This window comes from Globicephala melas, chromosome 16 (genome assembly GCF_963455315.2).
Source record: "Globicephala melas chromosome 16, mGloMel1.2, whole genome shotgun sequence".
NCBI lineage: Eukaryota > Metazoa > Chordata > Mammalia > Artiodactyla > Delphinidae > Globicephala > Globicephala melas.
The window spans coordinates 16,752,129-16,772,151 of record NC_083329.1 but is presented as its reverse complement, the minus strand read 5'-3'; the positions used below and the strand labels follow the sequence as shown (position 1 = coordinate 16,772,151).

The 20,023-nt window shown below is 46.7% G+C and overlaps 1 protein-coding gene across 21 annotated transcripts in view; it reads left to right on the top strand.

The window, feature by feature from the left end:
• Positions 1–19,798, top strand: part of TCF7L2 (transcription factor 7 like 2) — a 196,463-nt gene extending 176,665 nt beyond the window's left edge. For 6 of the 21 annotated variants that reach the window (XM_030842492.2, XM_030842491.2, XM_030842484.2 and 3 more), the window contains 7 exons: positions 4,752–4,877; positions 5,438–5,597; positions 5,994–6,101; positions 10,883–10,931; positions 11,529–11,579; positions 12,892–12,964; positions 18,514–19,798. In XM_030842492.2, coding sequence (XP_030698352.1) covers positions 4,752–4,877; positions 5,438–5,597; positions 5,994–6,101; positions 10,883–10,931; positions 11,529–11,579; positions 12,892–12,964; positions 18,514–18,919 — 973 coding nt within the window. In that variant the 3' untranslated portion in view covers positions 18,920–19,798. Of the gene's footprint in view, positions 1–4,736; positions 4,878–5,437; positions 5,598–5,993; positions 6,102–10,882; positions 10,932–11,528; positions 11,580–12,891; positions 12,965–13,581; positions 13,655–18,513 lie in introns of all 21 variants that reach the window. The other 15 variants (XM_030842515.2, XM_030842514.2, XM_060286126.1 and 12 more) reach the window with 6 other exon arrangements.
• The last annotated feature ends 225 nt before the right edge of the window (positions 19,799–20,023 follow it).

Here is a 20,023-nt window from a genome sequence, read left to right as displayed (position 1 = left end):
GAAAAATTGCCCTGAACTTCCCAGGTAGATGATGGCAGAATTTCGAGGTTGAATTTCTGAGTCAATATATTTCAAAAAAAAAAAAAAAAAAGGAAAACTTAAGAAGGCAGGAAGAAGTAATTAGGACGTGTAGAGCTTTTTAAAGTGTTACTTCTCTGTTGCCCTAAACCAGGTAAGAAAGGAAAGGGTTCAGGTAAGTTTATTATTATACAAAGAAGAATTGGAGGAACGGTTATCAGTTTTTTCAAAGCTCCAGACTGTTAAGCATCAATAAGAAAGGACACCCTACTCCCCCGCCAACCCAAACAGACCTCTCTCTGAAGTAGCAGTGTCCAGTAGAAATAGGAGGTGAGCCTTATACATAGGGAATTTTAAGTTTTCTAGTAGCCACATTTTTTAAAAGGAGGGAAAAAAAAAACCCCAGACAATTATTTTTCATGATATATTTTATTCAACCTAATAGAGTCAAAATATTATTCATTCTGACGTGCTATCACTGTAAAGCAACTATTAATGAGGTTTTACCTTTTTTGTACTTAGTTTTTTGAAATCTGATGTGTATTTCACGCGTCCACCATATTTGTTTGGCCTGGACACAGTTCAGGTGCTTAGTAAGCCACATGCGGCTGGTGGGGACCACGTTGGCCTGTGTAGCTCTAATATGTTTTTGAAAGTTAAAAAGTCATATGCATGTGTACATTCACATATCTTTCAGCATATAAATGTATATATAATACATACACACATACACCTGCATACGTGTACCTAGATCTTTCTAATCCCCATGTTCTCCTTTTCCCCCTTCTAATTAATTCTGACTAATTTTTCAGCAACTGCTAGTTTATTTACAAACTGGTTGGCAGCAGTATGTTTAAGTAGTCGCTAATTGCTCCTAATGATAGTTTTATTTTCTGCTCATCTGATTTTCAGTCAAGTTAATTAAATCGGCGGAGGTTTAGACTTTCCCGATGGGCTGCAACAACTAATCCGTTTTGAGGATGGTACCTAATTAAATCAGCATGAACATGGCAGAGATGCCATCCCCCAAGCTCTTCCCCCAATCTCTGTAGCCAGCATGAGGACCCAAGACCAGAGGCAGGGTTGGAAAGGCAGGCCAACATGCCTCTTTTCCTACTCACAAAACAGTGATTTTGGTGGAGGAAAGAGTAAGAACCACAGTCGTTAAGAAACACCAACTGTAGCATCTCTAACGTTTGTAATTATGCCATGGGTATCATGGAGCTAATAAGATCCATGTCCCATATGTGATAGATCATCTCAATTTCTAAATCCACACCAGTATCGGTTAGGCGGGAAAATGCTTGTGGGTCCTCTTCTCCAGTGAGAAGAGGAAGGTTATCCTCATTAAATAATGTCATCACAACCTCGCAAAGCCTGGGAACGAATAGGGAGCCTCCCAGGAGGAGAGCTGCTTCTGAGCACCTTGTAATCCACAGCTCACCCTCCTCCGAAGCAGCATGCATGGAACGCATTGTTTTTCGTGTTTGTTCCTTTGGTGCGTTCCAGAGGTTAAAAGCGGTGCAGTAATCGTAGGATAGGGATTGAGGTTAAGCTCATCGATTGAATTATCATTAGGAGGTTAGCCAATGATTTCGAGGTGAGCATGGGGTGGAGGGAAGAAAGGGAACGGTGGGAGGGAAGTTTAGGGGGCTTGAGGTGCAGGGGGGAGGCGGCCGATTCCCCAGGTAGGCCTTATGAAAGGTAGCTAGTTAAAAAGAGTATACAGCAAATTAAATACATTATTGTGGTAATGGGGCGACAGAAGTATGGGTCTATTATACTTATGGCAGTTATAGGGAATGTAGGCAGCTTGCCCTGTTCCACAACACCCTTTGATATTCATTCTCTTCAGCAGCGGGGCCAGGGCTTCTCAGAATTAAGTGATGGGTCATTATACTTTAAACACCATGGAGAAGCCTAGATTGGCAATTAAACAGCTCTTGCTGACACTCACTTGTGCCACCCTGTGACCCCCTTTAGATTGAGATGTTGGAGCTCCGGGCCCTCAGCCTGCTAAATTGGCGCAAGGCTCTTCTCCTGACGAGAGCGGCTCTGAAATCCGCCGGCTTCAAAGAGAGAGAGATCATGTATAAACCATAATGTGGGTGCACCGTGGCTCACAAAAAATAAGGCAGGAAGAGATGAAATGGTACAAGTGCAAGGGGGGAAATGAGAGAATAATGGCGAACCTAATGCAGCTCAAAGCAGGCTTGTTGCACAGGAAGATGCAGCCCACCGCCCGCGCCTGAAATCAAGGCCTGCAGATGGTATCCAGTTAACAGAAACGTGTCAGCAGTGAAGGAAAGTGAGAGCGAGGAAGGCAGAAGCCCCTGAGACAGCCAGAAACAAAAGTTAGTTGTCCTTAAGAAGTTAAGGTTCATCATTATATCCTGGCTCGGAGCCATGAAAGCAGATGGGGGGATATAATGAGCGGCTTGGAATTTTTAGGGTGTTTATTGCATTGCATGAGATAGTTGTCTGCAGAAAGGAATTTCTTACGCGAAGGTATGCGTATAGCCCCCCCCACACACACACACACACCACACATACATCTCTTCCTCTGCTAAACATTTCTCAGGTATAGGACTATGTATGTAGGTATGTGAACTTCGAAGTGTTTGGTCTTCATGGCTACACCGGAAATCTTTCCCCACCCCAGAATGTACTCAAACTGTGGTGTCTCCCTGTGGTGTTTGGTGTACACACACACACACGGTGTTTTTATCCCCCCCCCCCACCGTACACATATTCTCATTCAGCAGGAAGGGAACATATGTATCTGAGGAATGTCAAGCCTTTAAAATTCACAGCAAAAGCTGCTGCTCCGCCCACCGCTTCACCCAAGGGCTTCGAGGAACACATGTTCTTCACTTATGTTTTCTCAGAGGCCTTCAAGCTCTGGGAAGGAACAGGGTGTAACTTGGGAACCCAAGTGCCTCCCAAGGCTTTACTTTTCATTTTTTGGGGGCGTGGGATTGGAAGTTCTTTTTTTTTCTTTCTCTTATTTTCTCGCTCTTTCTCAGGGTTTTTCTTTTCTTTTTCTTGACACCATAAAAGAACTCGCATGGTTCTTATGAAAAAATCATGCCGTTGTTACCAAACTTTGATACTGACTTAAACTGGGAAAGGCAGCCATGGGAGAGGGGCCACATCAGGGTAGAAATTCTGAGTCAAATGTCCAGTCTGCTTCTGGGCCCCCTTCAAAAATCTGCATGATTCATTGATATTTTCTCTGTTGATCGATGCAGAGTCAGTTAGGACTTCAAAATTTTTCAAATGAACATTTGCTGCATTCTTTTGGTAAAATGGAAGCTACTTTCATTTCCAGTCCATATATGAAAAGAACCTTGTAGATAAGTACAGGATCCTTGTGAAATAACTGTCACAGCAAAGTCTCATTAGCACCTCAGTGCCCAGCAGAATTAGCTTCCTAAAGAACAGGTGCTCATTCCCTGGGAGGTACATGGGGTTGTTGTGGTTTGGATTTATTCTGAAAGCAACAGTTGCTTCATCTGGGATCCCCCCCTTCACCTGAACTTGAGTGATCTCGCGTGATCTCGCCAGGGCGGAACCTGGGGGCCTCCGTTCTGTTTTCTTTGGGGGAATCTCCCCTTGTAGTCCCTCACCCCACTTTTCTCTACAGTAGTATTCGTTCCTTTAAGAGGATGGTTCTTCTAACCCAGAACAAATCATGGTGACTCTAAGCGTATCAGAAAATGCGAGAGCTGTTTGTCGGATCCTGTTGTCAGTTTGCAGATGGACCCGGAGCATTTTAAAATTAGCTCTGTACGTCCTGGCTAGTTTGCATGGTTGAGAAATGCCAATTCACGGCCTAAACTGTGTCTGTAAAAACTTTCCTAAGAATAAACAGTATTAGAGGAAAAAACACAAACTTCTCTTTTCTTTGTTAACAATTCTGATCATCATTTATAAGGCGTTTCAATGCATAGGCAGTGTTTTAAGTAAAAGTAATTTAGGAACCCTAGAATTTTAGAGTGGGAAAGGATGTACAGATCAGAATTCAAAGCTTTGTTTGTGGGTGTGTGTGTAAAATACTGCTTTGAGTCATCTTTGATACAAACTTATTTAAAACGTCCGTGGCCTATGTTGAGAACCAGATAGGAACTATTTGGATGTCCCCCATCTTTCTGCCTCACTCTCTCCCATTCCTGTCAAAGTGATGGGGGGCACAGCAGCAAAAGAGAAATAAAAATATGACTGCACTCCCATCAACAGAATGAGGCCTAATGAGGCCTATGCAGCATTGTCAAAAAATGTGTGTATATTTCAACCGCATTAATATTTTATTTAGCTGTCTATATGCAACAAAAGATTTCACCTTTTATTCTAGTGCTGATTAGGACTTAGGAAATAGTCTTCTTAGATGTCACTAATAATGTCCCCCCAAACCTGTGATCTCCAGCAGGTAGTCCAAGCCTACTTTTCCACCCAAGTATATGGGCTGAACTTGTCTTTTGCTAGAGATGTTAAAAATCGTAATGTCTCATGTCAGTAGCAATAATGAAGGGGGAGATTGGCTTTCATGACATTATAAGAATCATTATGTTTAATTTATTGCTAATTAATGCTGACAGGTTTCATATGCCTTGAGTTGCTTTTATGTGAGTGTTACGTGCTGTTTCTTTTTCTTTTTTTTAAATTGTGTGTACACATCCCTCCCCATTCATTCATTTTGATTCTGACAATTTACACAGCTTTCTGTCTTCTAGGTTCCCTCCCCATATGGTCCCACCACATCATACTCTACACACGACCGGCATTCCCCACCCGGCCATAGTCACGCCGACAGTCAAACAAGAATCTTCCCAGAGTGACGTCGGCTCACTCCACAGCGCGTAAGTGTCCTCCTTCCGATCAGTTTCTCTTTTGCCGCGTGTTTAGCCGGTGGCTCCTGGGTGGTGGCGCTTTGTCCAAGGTTGGCTGCGCTGGTGTGACTCCAGGAAGCACCCAGCTTTACAAAGAGGGAGACATGCACCACGCGGGGCTTCACGGCTGGCGCCCACTGCGGGGGAGAGAACATGACTCTTTCTTTGTGTCCTCGGACGGACTGGGATTTGCAACCGCTTCCCCGTCCCTGACCCCTCTGTGTCCTGCGAGCATGAGAGACACCAGCTGAGATGGAAACGGCCACAGTGTGCTTTCCCCTCCAGCTTGGGACAGTTGTATATTTGTGAGCCTTGAGGAAGTGATAGCAAAATCTCTCACCCCTCCACCCCCCTCCCCAACCTGTTTTTGTGCCATTTTCCAGGATGGAGAAGACCCAAAGTGGGAGTGCGCTTCTCCTTCCAAACTGCTAGGGTGTTGAGGCGGCGAGGAGGTGGGCTTTCTGCTGCGGAGGAAGCCGCACCTTGCGATTGTTTATTGGGTGGTGTCTGTCGCTTTTGTCTCCATCCAGAAAGCATCAGGACTCCAAAAAGGAAGAAGAAAAGAAGAAGCCCCACATAAAGAAACCTCTTAACGCGTTCATGTTGTATATGAAGGAAATGAGAGCGAAGGTTGTAGCCGAGTGCACGTTGAAAGAAAGTGCAGCCATCAACCAGATCCTGGGCCGAAGGGTAGGCGGCTCCCCCGCTGGGAGAAGAGGGCAGAATAGGACGCGCTGGGTGGGCTGGCACACGTCCCTGTCCCCGCTGCTTTGGAGGGTCCTTTCCCTTTAGCCACTCTGAGTCCTTCCATGGCCAGCGTGGAGCTGGGACCAGCAGCCCCGAACCCGAGTGAGGTTCGGAACGGCCACAGCCTGGTTTTCCCCACCTGCAGAGAGAGCGAGACTAGAACAACATAGGCAGAAAGTCAGGTTCCGGCTGAGCCCTCCTGTTAGTGCCGGGCCCCTGCAGACTGTCGGCACCTGCAGATGATAGCGTTTCCGCTGGAGGCGCTCTCCATGCCCCAGCCACAGTGTGGTTTGTGACGATTCTGCATCTCTCTCTCTCCCCCCACTGTGTCCCCTCCAGTGGCACGCACTGTCCAGAGAAGAGCAAGCGAAATACTACGAGCTGGCCCGGAAGGAGCGACAGCTTCACATGCAGCTGTACCCCGGCTGGTCCGCACGGGATAACTATGTAGGTGGTTGCTTTTTCTCAGGACTAGAGTCTGTAGAGATGTGTTGGTTGTCCATCTGGACAAAGGGAACACAACCTGCCAACACAAGTCAGGCCTCAGTTACCATGCAGTCTGCCCAGTCCTAGGACCGTTAGCATCTTACCCGAGCACCGGATTGGAGGATTTTGTCTGGCTTCCTGTAGGGCTCCCATCAGCGTGGGATAGTTCTTCAAGGAAGAGGGATGAGGCTCGTGTTCTAATGTTCCAGCTCAGGGGGCCCGTGGGGTCAGTTTAGGGCTGTTCACACCTTCTTGCCCACGTCTTTGAAGAGACGTGGCTCCGGGTATACACCCAGTGGGGCTTGTGTGCTTCTCAGCAGTGAGGGTGGCCTTGCAGAGACGACCAGGGGTAGGGGTCGAGGGAGAGCGTTTACTTCCTCACAGCTGTGTTAGCAGGGCCTTCACCCTTCAGAGGGAAAAATGAAACAGTTGCCTTAGGCTGTGGTACAGTAGACGTTGGAAGCCTAGTTCATCCTGAGAGGGGCATGATGGGAATATCCCTGAAAGTAGCCAGTAGAAGTCATCCTTTGGCGGGATGGATGAAGTGACTCAGGGCCCAGCAGGGTAGGGAGAAAGTGTGTGTGTTGTGCGATGTGTGTGTTCCTGGGCTCTCTTTGTTGGCTGCAGCATTTGCCTAATTTCCTCCCGTGGGTTTTAGAAAACACTGTAGGGTTGTTGTCTTTACTAATCACAGTGATAGCGACACTCAGGGTTCTTCTCTTCCCGTAAACTGGCTCTCGTCTGTTCTTTCTTATTTTGTATTTTGCCCAGGAGCTCAAGTTCTGGGCCAGCTCTCCTCGCTAAATGGATGAAATGTCTCTTATTTTGCCTCATACTTTATTACATGGCATTTGGTTTCATGAAGTGATTTTTACCATCCGCTCTTTGGGGAAAAACAAAACCTGTCTTAACGCCGGTAGCAGCCTTCTCCTCCCAGTTCTTTCTTGTCAGTGGCACAGAGCCGTGGGTGATTCTTCTGCCCATCAGTGCTCCCTGACCTAGCTCTCCCCTGGCCGTCATCCGTGGTGAGGAAACTCTGTGTATGTGGCTTGAGATCCATTCATTTATCGCTGATTGTGAACTTACTGTGCACACAGGGTGTGGAGATTCAGAGTTAAATCAGAACTCTCTCAGAACTTACCAGCCATCAGGAAGTCACAGACATCTGCGTGGATATGTGGGTCCTGAGTGAGGGCTGTCTTCTGCTTGCTCTGAGTAGCAGTTTTCATCACTTTTTATAGTCTCATCCCTACAAACACAGTCGCTTCTCTGCTCTTTGCCACGTGGGTGGGGGAGGACCGAGACGCCCGTGTCTCCCTCACTGCTGCCAGCCATATCCCCGTAGGTCCCATGCCTTTAGCTGGCAGCACTAGACTGTATTCCTCCCGGGAGTTGAAACAGGAATTAGTGCTGGTACCTCTCAGTGGCACGTTTGCTCTGCTCAGAGCCCTTGTCACTCACAGATGGTCAGGCACAGGGTCTTAACTGCTTGGGACCTTTCCATTTGTCCTCAGCATGTGTGCAGTGGGGAAGCCTTTCTTCTGGAGCTGAAAGGAAGAGGATAAGAAAGTTAATGCTCTCCCACAGCCTTGCTGCTTGCCCTCACCTGACCTCGAGGTGGAGATTGCCCGCAGCAGGCAGGCTCTGCAGCCTCCACATACACAGCCATCTCATTTCAGGACAGCTTGCTTTCCTGGTTTCGGGTCAGAAGTTCTTAGAGTTCATCTCCAGCTTCTCCCTGCTACAGACCCAATTCTTTGAGTAATCTAGAATGGTACCACAGAGAGGAATTCAGCTACACTATAGGTATCCTATCCCCAGTAGACATTTTGGGTCATAGTAGGGCCTTCACGTACAGCTGTGCAGGGCGTGCACTGCACAACTTTAGAGTGTGCCATTTACACTGTGGTCCATGTGTGTGGTGCCTCCTGGAGTTGTGCTGGGTGAAACCTCCACAAAGGCGACTTTGTGAGAGCTTCGAAAGAATGCTGCCATGGACTTCCCTGGAGTCAGACAAGGTATTGCCCAAGGTTTTTTGTGAAGTGCTTTCTAGGTTTCAGAAGATTCACGAGACGCTTGAAATGACTTTAGCTCAGTTTTACATTTGGATAAGGTTTGGTATAATAGGGGAACCCCTGAAAAGACTTAGAGGTAGATCTGGATTTGGGGCTCTAGGAGCTTTACCTCTTGTAAGGGGTACTGTCAGATTCCTTTATCAGTGGTTCGTTACACATGAGTTTGAACACACACAGCCCTCCTTTCCTCCCTCCCTCCCTCCCCTTCCTTTCTTCCCTCTCCTTCCCTCCCTCCCTCCTCCCCTCCCCCAGGAAATGGTCTGTGGAACAAGAATTAGAGTTAAACTGTTTATAGATTTGATTGTGGTGGGAACTTGTTAGTATTCTTTTTAAACTGACTTGAAATAGAAGCTTCTATAAATTACTTTGGGTACTGTAAAGTTCACAAGGTTCTTGTAGAAAAACTTTTCTCAGCTAATCACCTTATCCCTCTTTCACGTTCCTGCTTTTCCAGCCCAGTGGTGACAGAAGCCTTTATACACTATTTTAGCAAAATAGAGTTGAGTAAAACAGTCACATTTGGGTTGTTGGACTAGGTACATTCTGGAACACAAGAAGAAACATTTTGGTCCCATGGTGATATCTCACCCGTGGCCTTGTAATAGAAGTTATTGCCTTTCTAGCTCTTCTCCGTTAGGTTAAGGAGATAAATCCCAGGCCATTTGCATATCTTGAGCCCCGAGATAATGGGATGGCCGCTTCCCTTGAGATGCATCTCCCCCTTCAGTACTTAGTGTTTATTTCTTCATGTCCTCTTCCGATTAAAATACAGTCCCTGTCCTCTAGAAGCCTTTAGTCTAGATGATCATTTCCTCAGCCATGAACATCTTAGTTATGTATCCTAAACAGACAGCTTCCCAGGGGTAGCGGATATTTTCACCTGCCTTTCAGAACATATTGCAGGAGATTGGAGATGGGTGAGGCCTGTATTACAGATGACCGGGAAGCCCTTGGCTACCTGGATGCTGACACCACCTGGAGCTGAACTGTTTCTGTGCCCCACTTGAGATTTTCTTTCAGGTTCCTAAATAAACTGAAACTAGACCCTCCTGCCTGTTCCAAGATGGCCAGGTGGTACTTTGCTCCTGACACGGGAGAGACACAGACATGAAGATGGGCCGCTGGGGTTCATGAGAAAGCACACGAACTCCTTTTCTTTTTTTTTAACTGGGTGCCAAGGAACATGAAATGTTTCCGATGGAAACACTGAACTGAAGGCCCGTAGAGATTTCCCAAGAGGCGCAGGCCCCCAGATCTGAGAGGCTTTCTCTAGAACTGTTGGTTCTCAGCCCTCAGCTGGATCTGAAGCTCAGTGGCATCTCTGCCTTGGGGTTCTCCTTACAGGGCCTTATGGGTTTTCGAGTTTTCTACCAGTGGCTGTTCTTGTCTCTTCTTGAGTTGACGTCAACATACCCTGAGAGCTTTTAGGCAAAGGTTAATATTTAGATATCCTGAAACAGATGTCAGACCACCAGTTCCTTTTGTTTGTGACGCTTCGTATATACCAGGCAGCTGATTCCTACGGATGGGACTGGAGCTAACGGGGTGAGGGAGAACTAGTTTCAGATCTGGAAGGGGGCGGTTACCTCTACAGAGTTCTTCCCTACTCCCATGCCAAATGCACAGACGGGAACAGACCGCCAAGATATCAGGGAGGGTCAGATTGGAGAGTGTGAATCACTCCATGCAGCGTATCACCCGTAATCCATTGAGAGCCTTCCTCGGAGGGCAAGGCAGTAAATAGGCAGGCAGTGTAGCCTGGCGGATAAGGGCTGTGGAGCCAAGATCGCCCGGGTTCCCATCACGTGGCCCCATCATCCGGTAGCTCTGTCATCTCAGCGGAGTGCATGCACTCCTCTGTGCCCCAGTGTCCTTATCTGTAAAATTGGAACGATGATCACACCTGGTGTATAGGATTGTGTGAGGATAAATGAGTCACTAGGAATAGCACACTTAGAATCATGTCTGGCACATAGTATGTGATCAGTAAATGGGAGCTGTTATTACTAAGAGTATTATAGTCGTTACGTAAGTGGAAAATGGCGAGAGCTGGATGTTCCCCTTTATGGGTGTCCACTCGGCAGTTTGAAAAGCAGCTCAGATGGTTTCTGGCTCTGTTTCACCTCTTTTCTCCCCTTCCGTCGTTAAAACCAAGGCCCACGCTACAGTGCCAAGAAAATCCCGTACTGAGGCTTTTATGTTTTGATTCCGAACGAGGACCATTTGGCCTTAAGAAGAGCTTTGCGTGGGGCAAGGAGGCTCTCACAGCCATCTCAGTGTCGTTCATTTGTCCCCAGGCTCTTGGGCCACTTCCAGCCCCGTTTCTCCACACCTCCCCGAATCTTCGCCATCCAGTTCTCCTCTCCCCTTTTATGGATACTCGGGGTCAGGTCTGAGGATGGACATAGACGTATCGGGAAAGAGGTCTTTCCTCTCTGCCTCGCTGATCCCTTCTCTTCTGCTGGACGCGCGTTCCTTCAGCTGGAGCACAGTTGCAGGACGCTTGGATTAAAGGGGGGTGGGGGGTGGGAAAACACTCAGGAGCCGGTGCGGATGGAGGTGGCAGCCAGTGCCTCTCCTCCTGCCTCCCTTCCAGGTGAGCCCAGGCGCCCTCCTCCCATCTGCTTCCTGAAATAATTCCCTGTGTTTCATCTGTTCATCATCTAGGGGAAGAAGAAGAAGAGGAAAAGGGACAAGCAGCCCGGGGAGACCAATGGTAAGTTTGAATAAGCAGGATGGAGAAAGGGAGCGGTACTCTGAGGACCACTCTTTTATGTCAGGCTTCTATCTGGGGGAGGCAGGAGAAATTCAAGGCCAGGACATTGTTGCGGGGGCGGGGGGGACCTGTCTTAGCCAGCCTTTTTGTTTATGCATTTTAATTAATTGCTTCATGACTGCCCTTTTAAAGCTAGTAACATTCATTGTTGCATGAAAAGCACATTGTTAAGTCTAGTGGAATGTGTTTTAAAATAACTGCAGAGCCTGTAAGTGGAGAGCGGTAGGCATGCCTAGGCGGGGATTTATACACTCTGCTTATTCTGTATGTGTCTGAGTAGGGAGAAGGAGGGGGCTAGGGGAGCAGAAGGGGTGTGTGCGAGTGTTTGATATTAACTGGGCCGTTCCTGAATGTTCTGATGCATGCCTTTACAGTGGTCAATTGCACCCAATTTAAATTAAGGAGGTTTGTCATTCTCTAGAAGAAATTAGAAATACTGCATAGGCAATCTCAGAGGTCCCTTCGAGAAGGCCAGGCTTTTACAAACAACGACAAAAACATTTTGAAGGCTTTGTATAATTTGTTCTTTTTTTTCAGAACACAGCGAATGTTTCCTAAATCCTTGCCTTTCACTTCCTCCGATTACAGGTGCTAATGTCATTTTGAGTCATTAAAATAGTTGATAAACTGTTTTTTTAATTTTTCTTGCCATTATAGTTTTATTAACATGAAACACGTATGACCTTTGAACATTCTTTAAAATGACCATCTACACGGTTTCGTATGTTTCGGTAGATTTTTTTTTCAGTTGCTTTTGTTGTTTTTTTGAATTTAATTTAACTTCTGCTTTGTTTATTTATTTTTCCCGTAACAGTTGTTTAAGCCATGATGACAGTGATTTAGAGTTGAACTAACTGTGCAAATTGAATATGCAGTATTTCTTTAAAAGAGACTGGTAAAAAAAACACAAAAAAACAGAAACCAACAACAACAACAAAATGGAAGGAATTCAGTAATAAACCTCCTTAATCTAATGGCATTTTTTCATCGCTCCCACTAAGTTTTCTCACGCAAGCATGCATCCGCAGTATGATTATTTTTTCCTTTGCTTTTTTTTATTTTAGTTTTCTTTCCTTCCTTTTGCTTTTCTGCTCATAACTTGCAAATCCACTAGCATTTCACTGACTGTACCTGCTTAAATGCTGCTGTGAGCTTCCAACTAACTCTTAACAGCTCATTCACACAGCCTGTTGACCTTTATCTGTTCCTCTCTTAATATTAATGAAAATAGATTTACAAAAAGAAAATACGAACATTCCAAAAGCTGCAATATCCCAGTACCACAACCCCTTTCTTTCTTTATTTCTTTCTGTTTTGTTTCGTTTTGTTCTGTTTTTATTTGTAGTTTTTTTTTTCTTTTTTAAACTGTTGTACTCTGAGAAGAAAAAAGCATGTGACAAACTTAATTCCCTCCTTTGCTTTATTTTCTTCTTTAAGAAAAACAAATTGAGAGAGAGAGAGAGAGAAAAAAACAAAAAGCAGAACCAAAAGAGGAAAAACATTTAAAACTTAGTTCTTCAGTATCTAACTTCCCTTTATCAGTTCAAACCAAATCGGAGAGACAGTCCTTAAAGAAGGGATACTGCAGCTTTATTTGCAACAGCTAATTTCACAAGTTGAATAAGAATGTGATTTTTTTACCTTTTTTTTTTAATTAAAGAAAGTTAAAAACGAAAGTCAATATTATGTAATTAGTAACCAGGTCATTGATTTATTCCCTTTTTTATTTTTATTTTTTTCTTATTTGTATCTTTCTCTTCCCCTCTCCTCTCTCCTTCCCTCTCTCTCCCTCCCTCCCTCCCTCTCTCTCTCTCTCTCTTCCTCTTCTCTCCTCTCCCTCTCCCTCTCCCTCTCTCCCACGTCCTCCTCTTCCGCTCGCTTCTCTCTTGAACTCATTCAGACCTGAGCGCTCCTAAGAAATGCCGAGCGCGCTTTGGCCTTGATCAACAGAATAACTGGTGCGGCCCTTGCAGGTGTGTATAGATTTCCCAGATTCGCTGTGCTGGTTTGCAGCTGGTCTATTTGGTCCTTTCCCCCCTTCTCTGGCCTGTTGCTTTGTAGCTCTGTGTGTGGATCTTAGGAGACAGGAGGGCGCGGGACACTGCTCTGTGAGGGACGTGCTTGTCCTCCTCGCTGCTGCTAGCCAAAATGCCACTGTAAAACAGCATCATTCGTGCCTCCTCGGGTCAGCGACAGCAAACCCCAGCGCGCCCCCTCCCAGGGAATGTTGCCTGCCAGCCCCTTCCTCCCGACAGCCCAGGATGGGGGCTCAGTGACATCCATCGTATGCCTGGCCTAGGTAGAAGCAAATAACGTCACCTTTTCCCCTCCTCTTCTCTCTCTGTTTTTATTTTTTCCTTGTTGTTTTTTGGTTTCTGGTTGTTGTTTTTTTCTTTGTGTTTTATCGTTTTATTTTATTTTTTTCTTTTGATGCATAGAAGTCCTTTCCTTTCATGTCCTTGGTGAGGGAAGACAGTCAAATAGAACCGAGATGATAGCGAAGACAAGTCAGCTGTAGCTGAGATTTCACATCCAACTGAGCACGACCCACCATTGTGTTGTATTTTTTGTGTTTACCTTATGCTAACAGATGCAAATACTCCAAAGAAGTGTCGGGCACTGTTCGGGCTTGACCGACAGACTTTATGGTGCAAACCGTGCAGGTATATTCCCTACTGCGAGGCCTTTGGGAAAAATCAAAGCATTCTGTCCTTCTGGTACCTTAGTGTGTCAATATATTTTGACCTCATTCCTATCTACTTCCCCGCTGGTATCAATGACTAATGATCCTCATTCTTCAAAATTTCCTTGCTAATTTTATGCCGTGTCCTCTCCCTACTTTTCTCTTTCTCTCTTTCCCCTGCTCTTACAAATAACATATCCCTGGTGGTAGGACCTAGACCACAGCCCTCACAGACCAGGACGGGCACTTACCCTTTTGCTTTGAAAGCCAGCATTCTGGAACTGGCCCGGCCCTGTCAGTGCTTCCGTGGCGTGTCTGCAGGACAGAGAGAGCGCCACCATGTCCCGAGGTTTCAATGAGCTCAAATTGGCAGCAGTAGCATTCCCATGCACTTGGAGTCCAGGCACTTGGAGAAGGGCTCTGGGGCAGGCTTTTTTTGGTTTCGTTTTGTTTTTTTGTTTGTTTTCTGTTTCAAAACCACGTCTCTGGACAGAGGAGCTTGGTTAGCTGACATTGTTTTACAGTGCTGAAAAGAAGCGTGGCATTGAACGGCATGCACCAGCTGCAGGGCTGCAAGCAGTGAGTCGTGCAGTCACGTACTGCAGTGCTGGTAGCCTGCAGAATGAAAAATATATATCTATACATATATCTAGAGAGACAGAGAGAGCACTGGTTCCAAAGTGAATCAGGAGAGTCCAAATTAAACGCCTGTGTTCCACCTGCAGGTTCCATCCAACCTGTAATTTCAGGGAAGGTGAAGGTGTAGGTACTTCCTTCTTGGTGGAGGGATACCAACTAGTTCCTGTCTCATTTCCTTTCCTTTAATGACCACCTTTGGTTAAATTTGTTGTTTCTTTGTTCTGATACAAGCAGTCTTTGAATTTGGAATATTATGATGGTAGGTATCTCAACACCCAAACACGCTCCCCTGTCTGTAGTGCCTCCCTTGTCACGTGTCCCTCTCCTCCACGCCCTGCCATGTGTTCCGTGTTTAGACGTTAGCTCAGATGTCCATTCCATTACGTGCATGCCCACCAGTCTCCTGTGTCTCTTCCCCTCCCCTGACGCCTGACGAGACATGAGCGAAGTGCTTCGCGTTGAGCAAGCGTTGAGGGGAGAGAGGGCCCGAGAGTCTGTCTTGACAGAGGCTGCCCTCCACAGGCGACCCTCATGCCCATTGATGGAGGACCGGGGGGCCTTGGGTGCATGTCCAGCAAGAGAGGGACCCCCCCCATTCTATGAGTTGACCGTGCCCACGGAGGTGACAGGTGGCCTTGCCACGCAGTCCCGGGGTCTTGTCTGTGCAACAGAAAAGTTTCACGATGCAGTTGGTGGAGGGTGTTAGGCATTTCATTAGGGCTGGCCTGGAAGATGGGAACTCTGCCGACCCTATCTAGGCGGTGAATTTGTGTCAGATTTTTCTTTGCGCTGAGTGGGAAGTTAATTAGCTACGGAATCCTGCTCTGAGACGCCTGCCGCGGTGAAGGGTTAGCTGATTGCAATGCCCACTCCTAAGGGAGGGTTTCTCACGCTCTGTAGAAACACATGGCCGACACCATCGTGCGCCCCTCGCAATGTGCTTTGTTGCCTGGTTTGTGTATTTTATTTTGTGGGAGGCGAGTGGTGGCTTACGAGTCCCTTTTTCTGCTTTGGAAGCAGGTAACTGCAAGTTAGACTTGGCACTTTGGGGGATGAAAGTTAATCATGACCAACATTGACCAGACAGACAGTCCTTTCTCACACCCAGCTGCACCTTGCTTAAAGCGGAGTGTGGAATCTTCCTCAGAAACGAGAATTTTCATGACATTTTCACAGAACAAAAACAAACCACCCCAAGCCTTCGGAGCTGCTTCATCAACATGGTTCTCTACAGTGCAGCTTGGGGGCGGGGCGGGGGGGCAGCTGTCAGTGTGGCAGCGCAGGTGCTCAGAGGTCCTTCCTCTCTCCTTAGCGCCATCCTTCCTCTTTCCCGCCTCAGCGCCCTTAGACCTTCCGTGGTGGCCCTTCTTCCTCTGTTGGGGATATCGTTTCGTACTCTGAAAGCTTTAGCACATGCGTTTCTGCTCCTTTAAGTGCCTAATTCCAAAATAGGGTCAGGAAGAGCTCTTACTTTCCTTTCAGAGTGAATCCATAAGAAGCTAAAAATGGATTTTTAAGGGGCCACCCCTTGCTGGGAGAAGGAGCGTAGGTGGGGGAGGGTAAGAGAATGGGGTTTGTCCCTTTTTTCCTCAATGTTTCTTCTTGACTTTGCCAGGATCTAGCTTGATGCTAAATCAGTAAGTGCTTAAAAAAAAAAGAAGTTGCAAAACGAGGCATTTTCTGGCCTGTCCGAAATGGACGTGTTCCACTGCCGTCTGCTCCGCCACCTCTTAGAAGGAGCGGTCGCCCTGTCAACGTAGTCTTCGTGTCCCGTGTTCAGATGCCCCCACTCATCCCCACGACCACGGAAACGTCCTATCATGAGGAGGGCAGGAGGGGGGAGGGGCGCACCAGAAACGCTCCTAGCCAATCAGGGCTCCTCACTCCCTGCGCAGGGTTTCTAATTTTATTTGACATTTGAGGACATTTTAACAAGATTCTGTTTTGAGCCCACCAAGTTGCTTTTCCCATCTTTTTCACTCTGCCCTAATATAGCATGGAACGCTGCTGGATGTCATTCCCTTGTTTCCTGTTATTTTTTTCCCCTCTTTCTCTCATTTGTCCCTGTCTTCTCTCCCATTTGTCCCTGTTGCTTTCTCAGTTTTGCTTATGCCCCCCACCCCACCCCCTTTCTTCTCCCGTTTTTAAAATGCATGGACATAGTTTTTTGAGCATGTTTTGATCTGCAGGCTAAGGTGGTTTAAAACTCTGAGAGGCTTAATTATTTGTCTTGAGTTTCTGGGACGGGAGCAGAACCCACAGTCTATTTCAGTCTATCCCAGAGGAGAAAAAGGAACCTTGTCAAATTGAAGGTGAAGGGGGGCGCTGCCCTTGCTTTCCTAGAGTTCCTCTGGACCCAGAGCAGGGATGGATAGACCCTGAGGCCACCAGTCCAGTGGGTCTTGGCCTCTGGGAGTCAGGAAGGGCTGAGCATGTGCCCTTTCACACACCCCCCCTCCTGCCATCTTGCGGAGTCCACAGCCCACGCACCGAGGGGCATCATCAGACAGCTCTGGGGCACAGAACCAAGGAGGAACTCATTACACCCACTTCCTTTCAAAGGCCAGTGACATCTGACAGTGGTTGCCTTCAACCAGGCAGCATCTTAGTTGCTTTCCCATGACCGGAAGCCAGCCGGCGCTTACAGACAGAGCGTCATCAGCTGTAGTTCTGACTGTATTCTCCTTAGATCAGCACATTCCCTGTATCTGCATTACTTTTATAGCACGTGTGGGGTTGATCGCCAGGATCACTCTTCCTACCAAATATTATCCCATCAGACTGGGATGAATAATAGGAGAAGCTTTGAGGTCACACGCTTAATGTCTTGAATGGATGTCCCCAACTTTAGATGATAAGCAAGAGAGGCTCTGAAATTCTCATTCCTATTTCTTACATAAACAGGAAATGGAGAGGGGAGATTCTCGTTTTGGTGCAGGGCAAAATTAGTCTTCCTGGTTTAAACCCTAATCCTGACGACCCCCATTCAACAAGGTCCATGCTGTGATTCCCTGGTACTTCTTCTTTGTCATCACTTCCTTGTGACAGGCTGTACCCTCCATTCACTGGCCCCGGCATGTGGACCAGGGCAGGATGCCCCTCCGTCCCATCCTCACTGTCTCTCCTTCTAGCCTTCTCACTATGGGGTGGGGGAGGGGAAGACCCCAAATCTTTAAAAAAAAAAAATCAAGTTTGAATCATAATTTAATCCACAACCTGCAGGCCATACAACCAGTTATTCTCGTTCCTTTGGATCATTTTCTGTTTTTCTTATTCTTCCCCCTCCCCCACCTTTGTTTATCCTCTTCTACCTGTTTTTTGGTGGTTTTTTTGTTTTGGTTTTTTATTTTTTGTTTTTGTTTTCTTTTTGAGTTTATTTGGTTTTCTTTTCGTTCCCCCACCCCTCCCCCCCCAACCCCACCCCGATTCTGACCTCTCTTGATTTGGTGTGGTTCTTAACAGACAAGCCCAAAAACTCTCTGGGCGCCAGCAGCCTCTGGTGGTGGTGGTGGTGGTGGTGGTGGTGGTGGTGGTGGTGGTGGTGATGGTGGTGGTGATGGTGGTAATGGTGGTGATGGTGACGGGTTAAAACCTTTAAGCCTCTTGCTAGCACTGCCTTCAGCTCTGTGGGCTCAACAGTCAGCATTTTGAGAGTTTCAGATTGATACGAGGCGCCTGGGGTGGGAGCTCTGTCTTTTTCTTTCTCTCACACACACACACACTCACACTCACACTCACACACACTCCATTGGCGGGGTAGGGATGGTAGTGGTGGAAATGGAGGAGGGTGGTTATGATGGGGAGTGAGGGCGTGTCTAAGCCAAAAGAGAAATAACAAACTTTTGAGTTCACCTCAGTTTGCACCTAGCCACCTTCTGGCAAATCTGTGCCGCCGCCTACAGGTGGTACCCTTTCGCTTGCTGGCTTATATTTGGGCACGGGTGGGGCGCTGGGTATTTAGTGGGGGCAGGGGAAGCAGGTAGGTAGGGAGTTCTGTGGTCTGACATGCTTGGTTTGCTGGAGCAGGCTTAGCTCAGTGAGCGCGGCACCCCGGCGTGACTGTAATCGTCCCCTGGCCGCTGGGCGTGCCTCCGCAGGGCATCCGCTAGGTGACGTCACCTCGGCTCTGAGCATTAGAGAACTCTCTCCCGCGGCATCTTTGCCCTTTATTCACAGATAACTCTCTTCCCCTGTTTCTAGGAGAAAAAAAAAGTGCGTTCGCTACATACAAGGTGAAGGCAGCTGCCTCAGTCCACCCTCTTCAGATGGAAGCTTACTAGACTCGCCTCCTTCCTCCCCCAACCTGCTAGGCTCCCCTCCCCAAGACGCCAAGTCACAGACTGAGCAGACCCAGCCTCTCTCGCTGTCCCTGAAGCCCGATCCCCTGGCCCACCTGCCCATGATGCCTCCGCCGCCCGCCCTTCTGCTTGCCGAGGCCGCCCACGGCAAGGCCCCCGCCCTCTGTGCCAACGGGGCCCTGGACCTGCCTCCCGCCATCCCTCCCTCATCCCTGGCGCAGCCGTCGACATCTTCCTTACATTCCCACGGCTCTCTGGCCGGGACGCAGCCACAGCCGCTCTCCCTCGTCACCAAGTCTTTAGAATAGCTTTACCTTCCTCAGCTCCGGTTGCTCTTTTGTGGAGTGTTGCGTTCTGCTTTTCTTTATTTCCCGCGCCCCCTTCTGCCAGGTTTTTGTTTTGTCCTCTTTTCCGTTTGTGCCACGTGGCTACATTAGTTAATGTTTATCGAGTTCATTGGTCAATATTTGACCCATTCTTATTTCAATTTCTCCTTTTAAATATGTAGATGAGAGAAGAACCTCATGATTCTACCAAAATTTTTATCAACAGCTGTTTAAAGTCTTTGTAGCGTTTAAAAAATATATATATATACATAACTGTTATGTAGTTCGGATAGCTTAGTTTTAAAAGACTGATTAAAAAACAAAAAGGAAAAAAAAGAAGCAATTTTGAAGCAGCCCTCCAAAAGGAGTTGGTTCTGTATTATTTGTATTAAATACGAGCTTGCGAACCAATCATTTTCCATCTGGTTTTTAAACCATAAGGGCACAATGAATGCAGTGCCATTTACCTTTTTTTTTTTCCTGTGTGAAACAACTTTTATTGTGATGTTACTTGTTATTGTTTAAATGTACAGAAACAAAGGGTTAAAATGTGTTAATATACCTTGTTCCATGGTGTTGTTCTTTTGGGGGGAGGGGGATGCTATTCAACAATTAATGGAATCACAACGCTGTTGGACCAGTAGTATTTATTGCTTTAGAGGTTGCTTGTCAAACCTGTACGTTGTCCCTTTTAAAATATGTTTTCCTTTTTCTTGAAACTGTATAAAGTTTTTTTCCCCTTAGCATAAGCATCTTATATATAACAACTCATTTGTACAAGGTTTTTAAGTTTATATATAAAATGTGTATATATATATTTTTTGTTTCCCTTTTGGACATTTTTTTTTTTTTTTTTTTTTTGCCGTATGAAACCCAGATGCCGCCAAATGGACATTAATAGTTGCATTAAAGGATCAGTAGCATTAACAAAAGTTGCTTTAAAAGCCATTATGTAAAACAAGACTTGAAAATTAGTGAGGGAATTTTAGCGACGCTGTACGAGCAACAGTGGAAATTGTCCCGTTTCCCCTGTGAACTCGCAGGCGAGCGCCCTGCACCCTGAGGACATGGACTGACCGTGTGCAA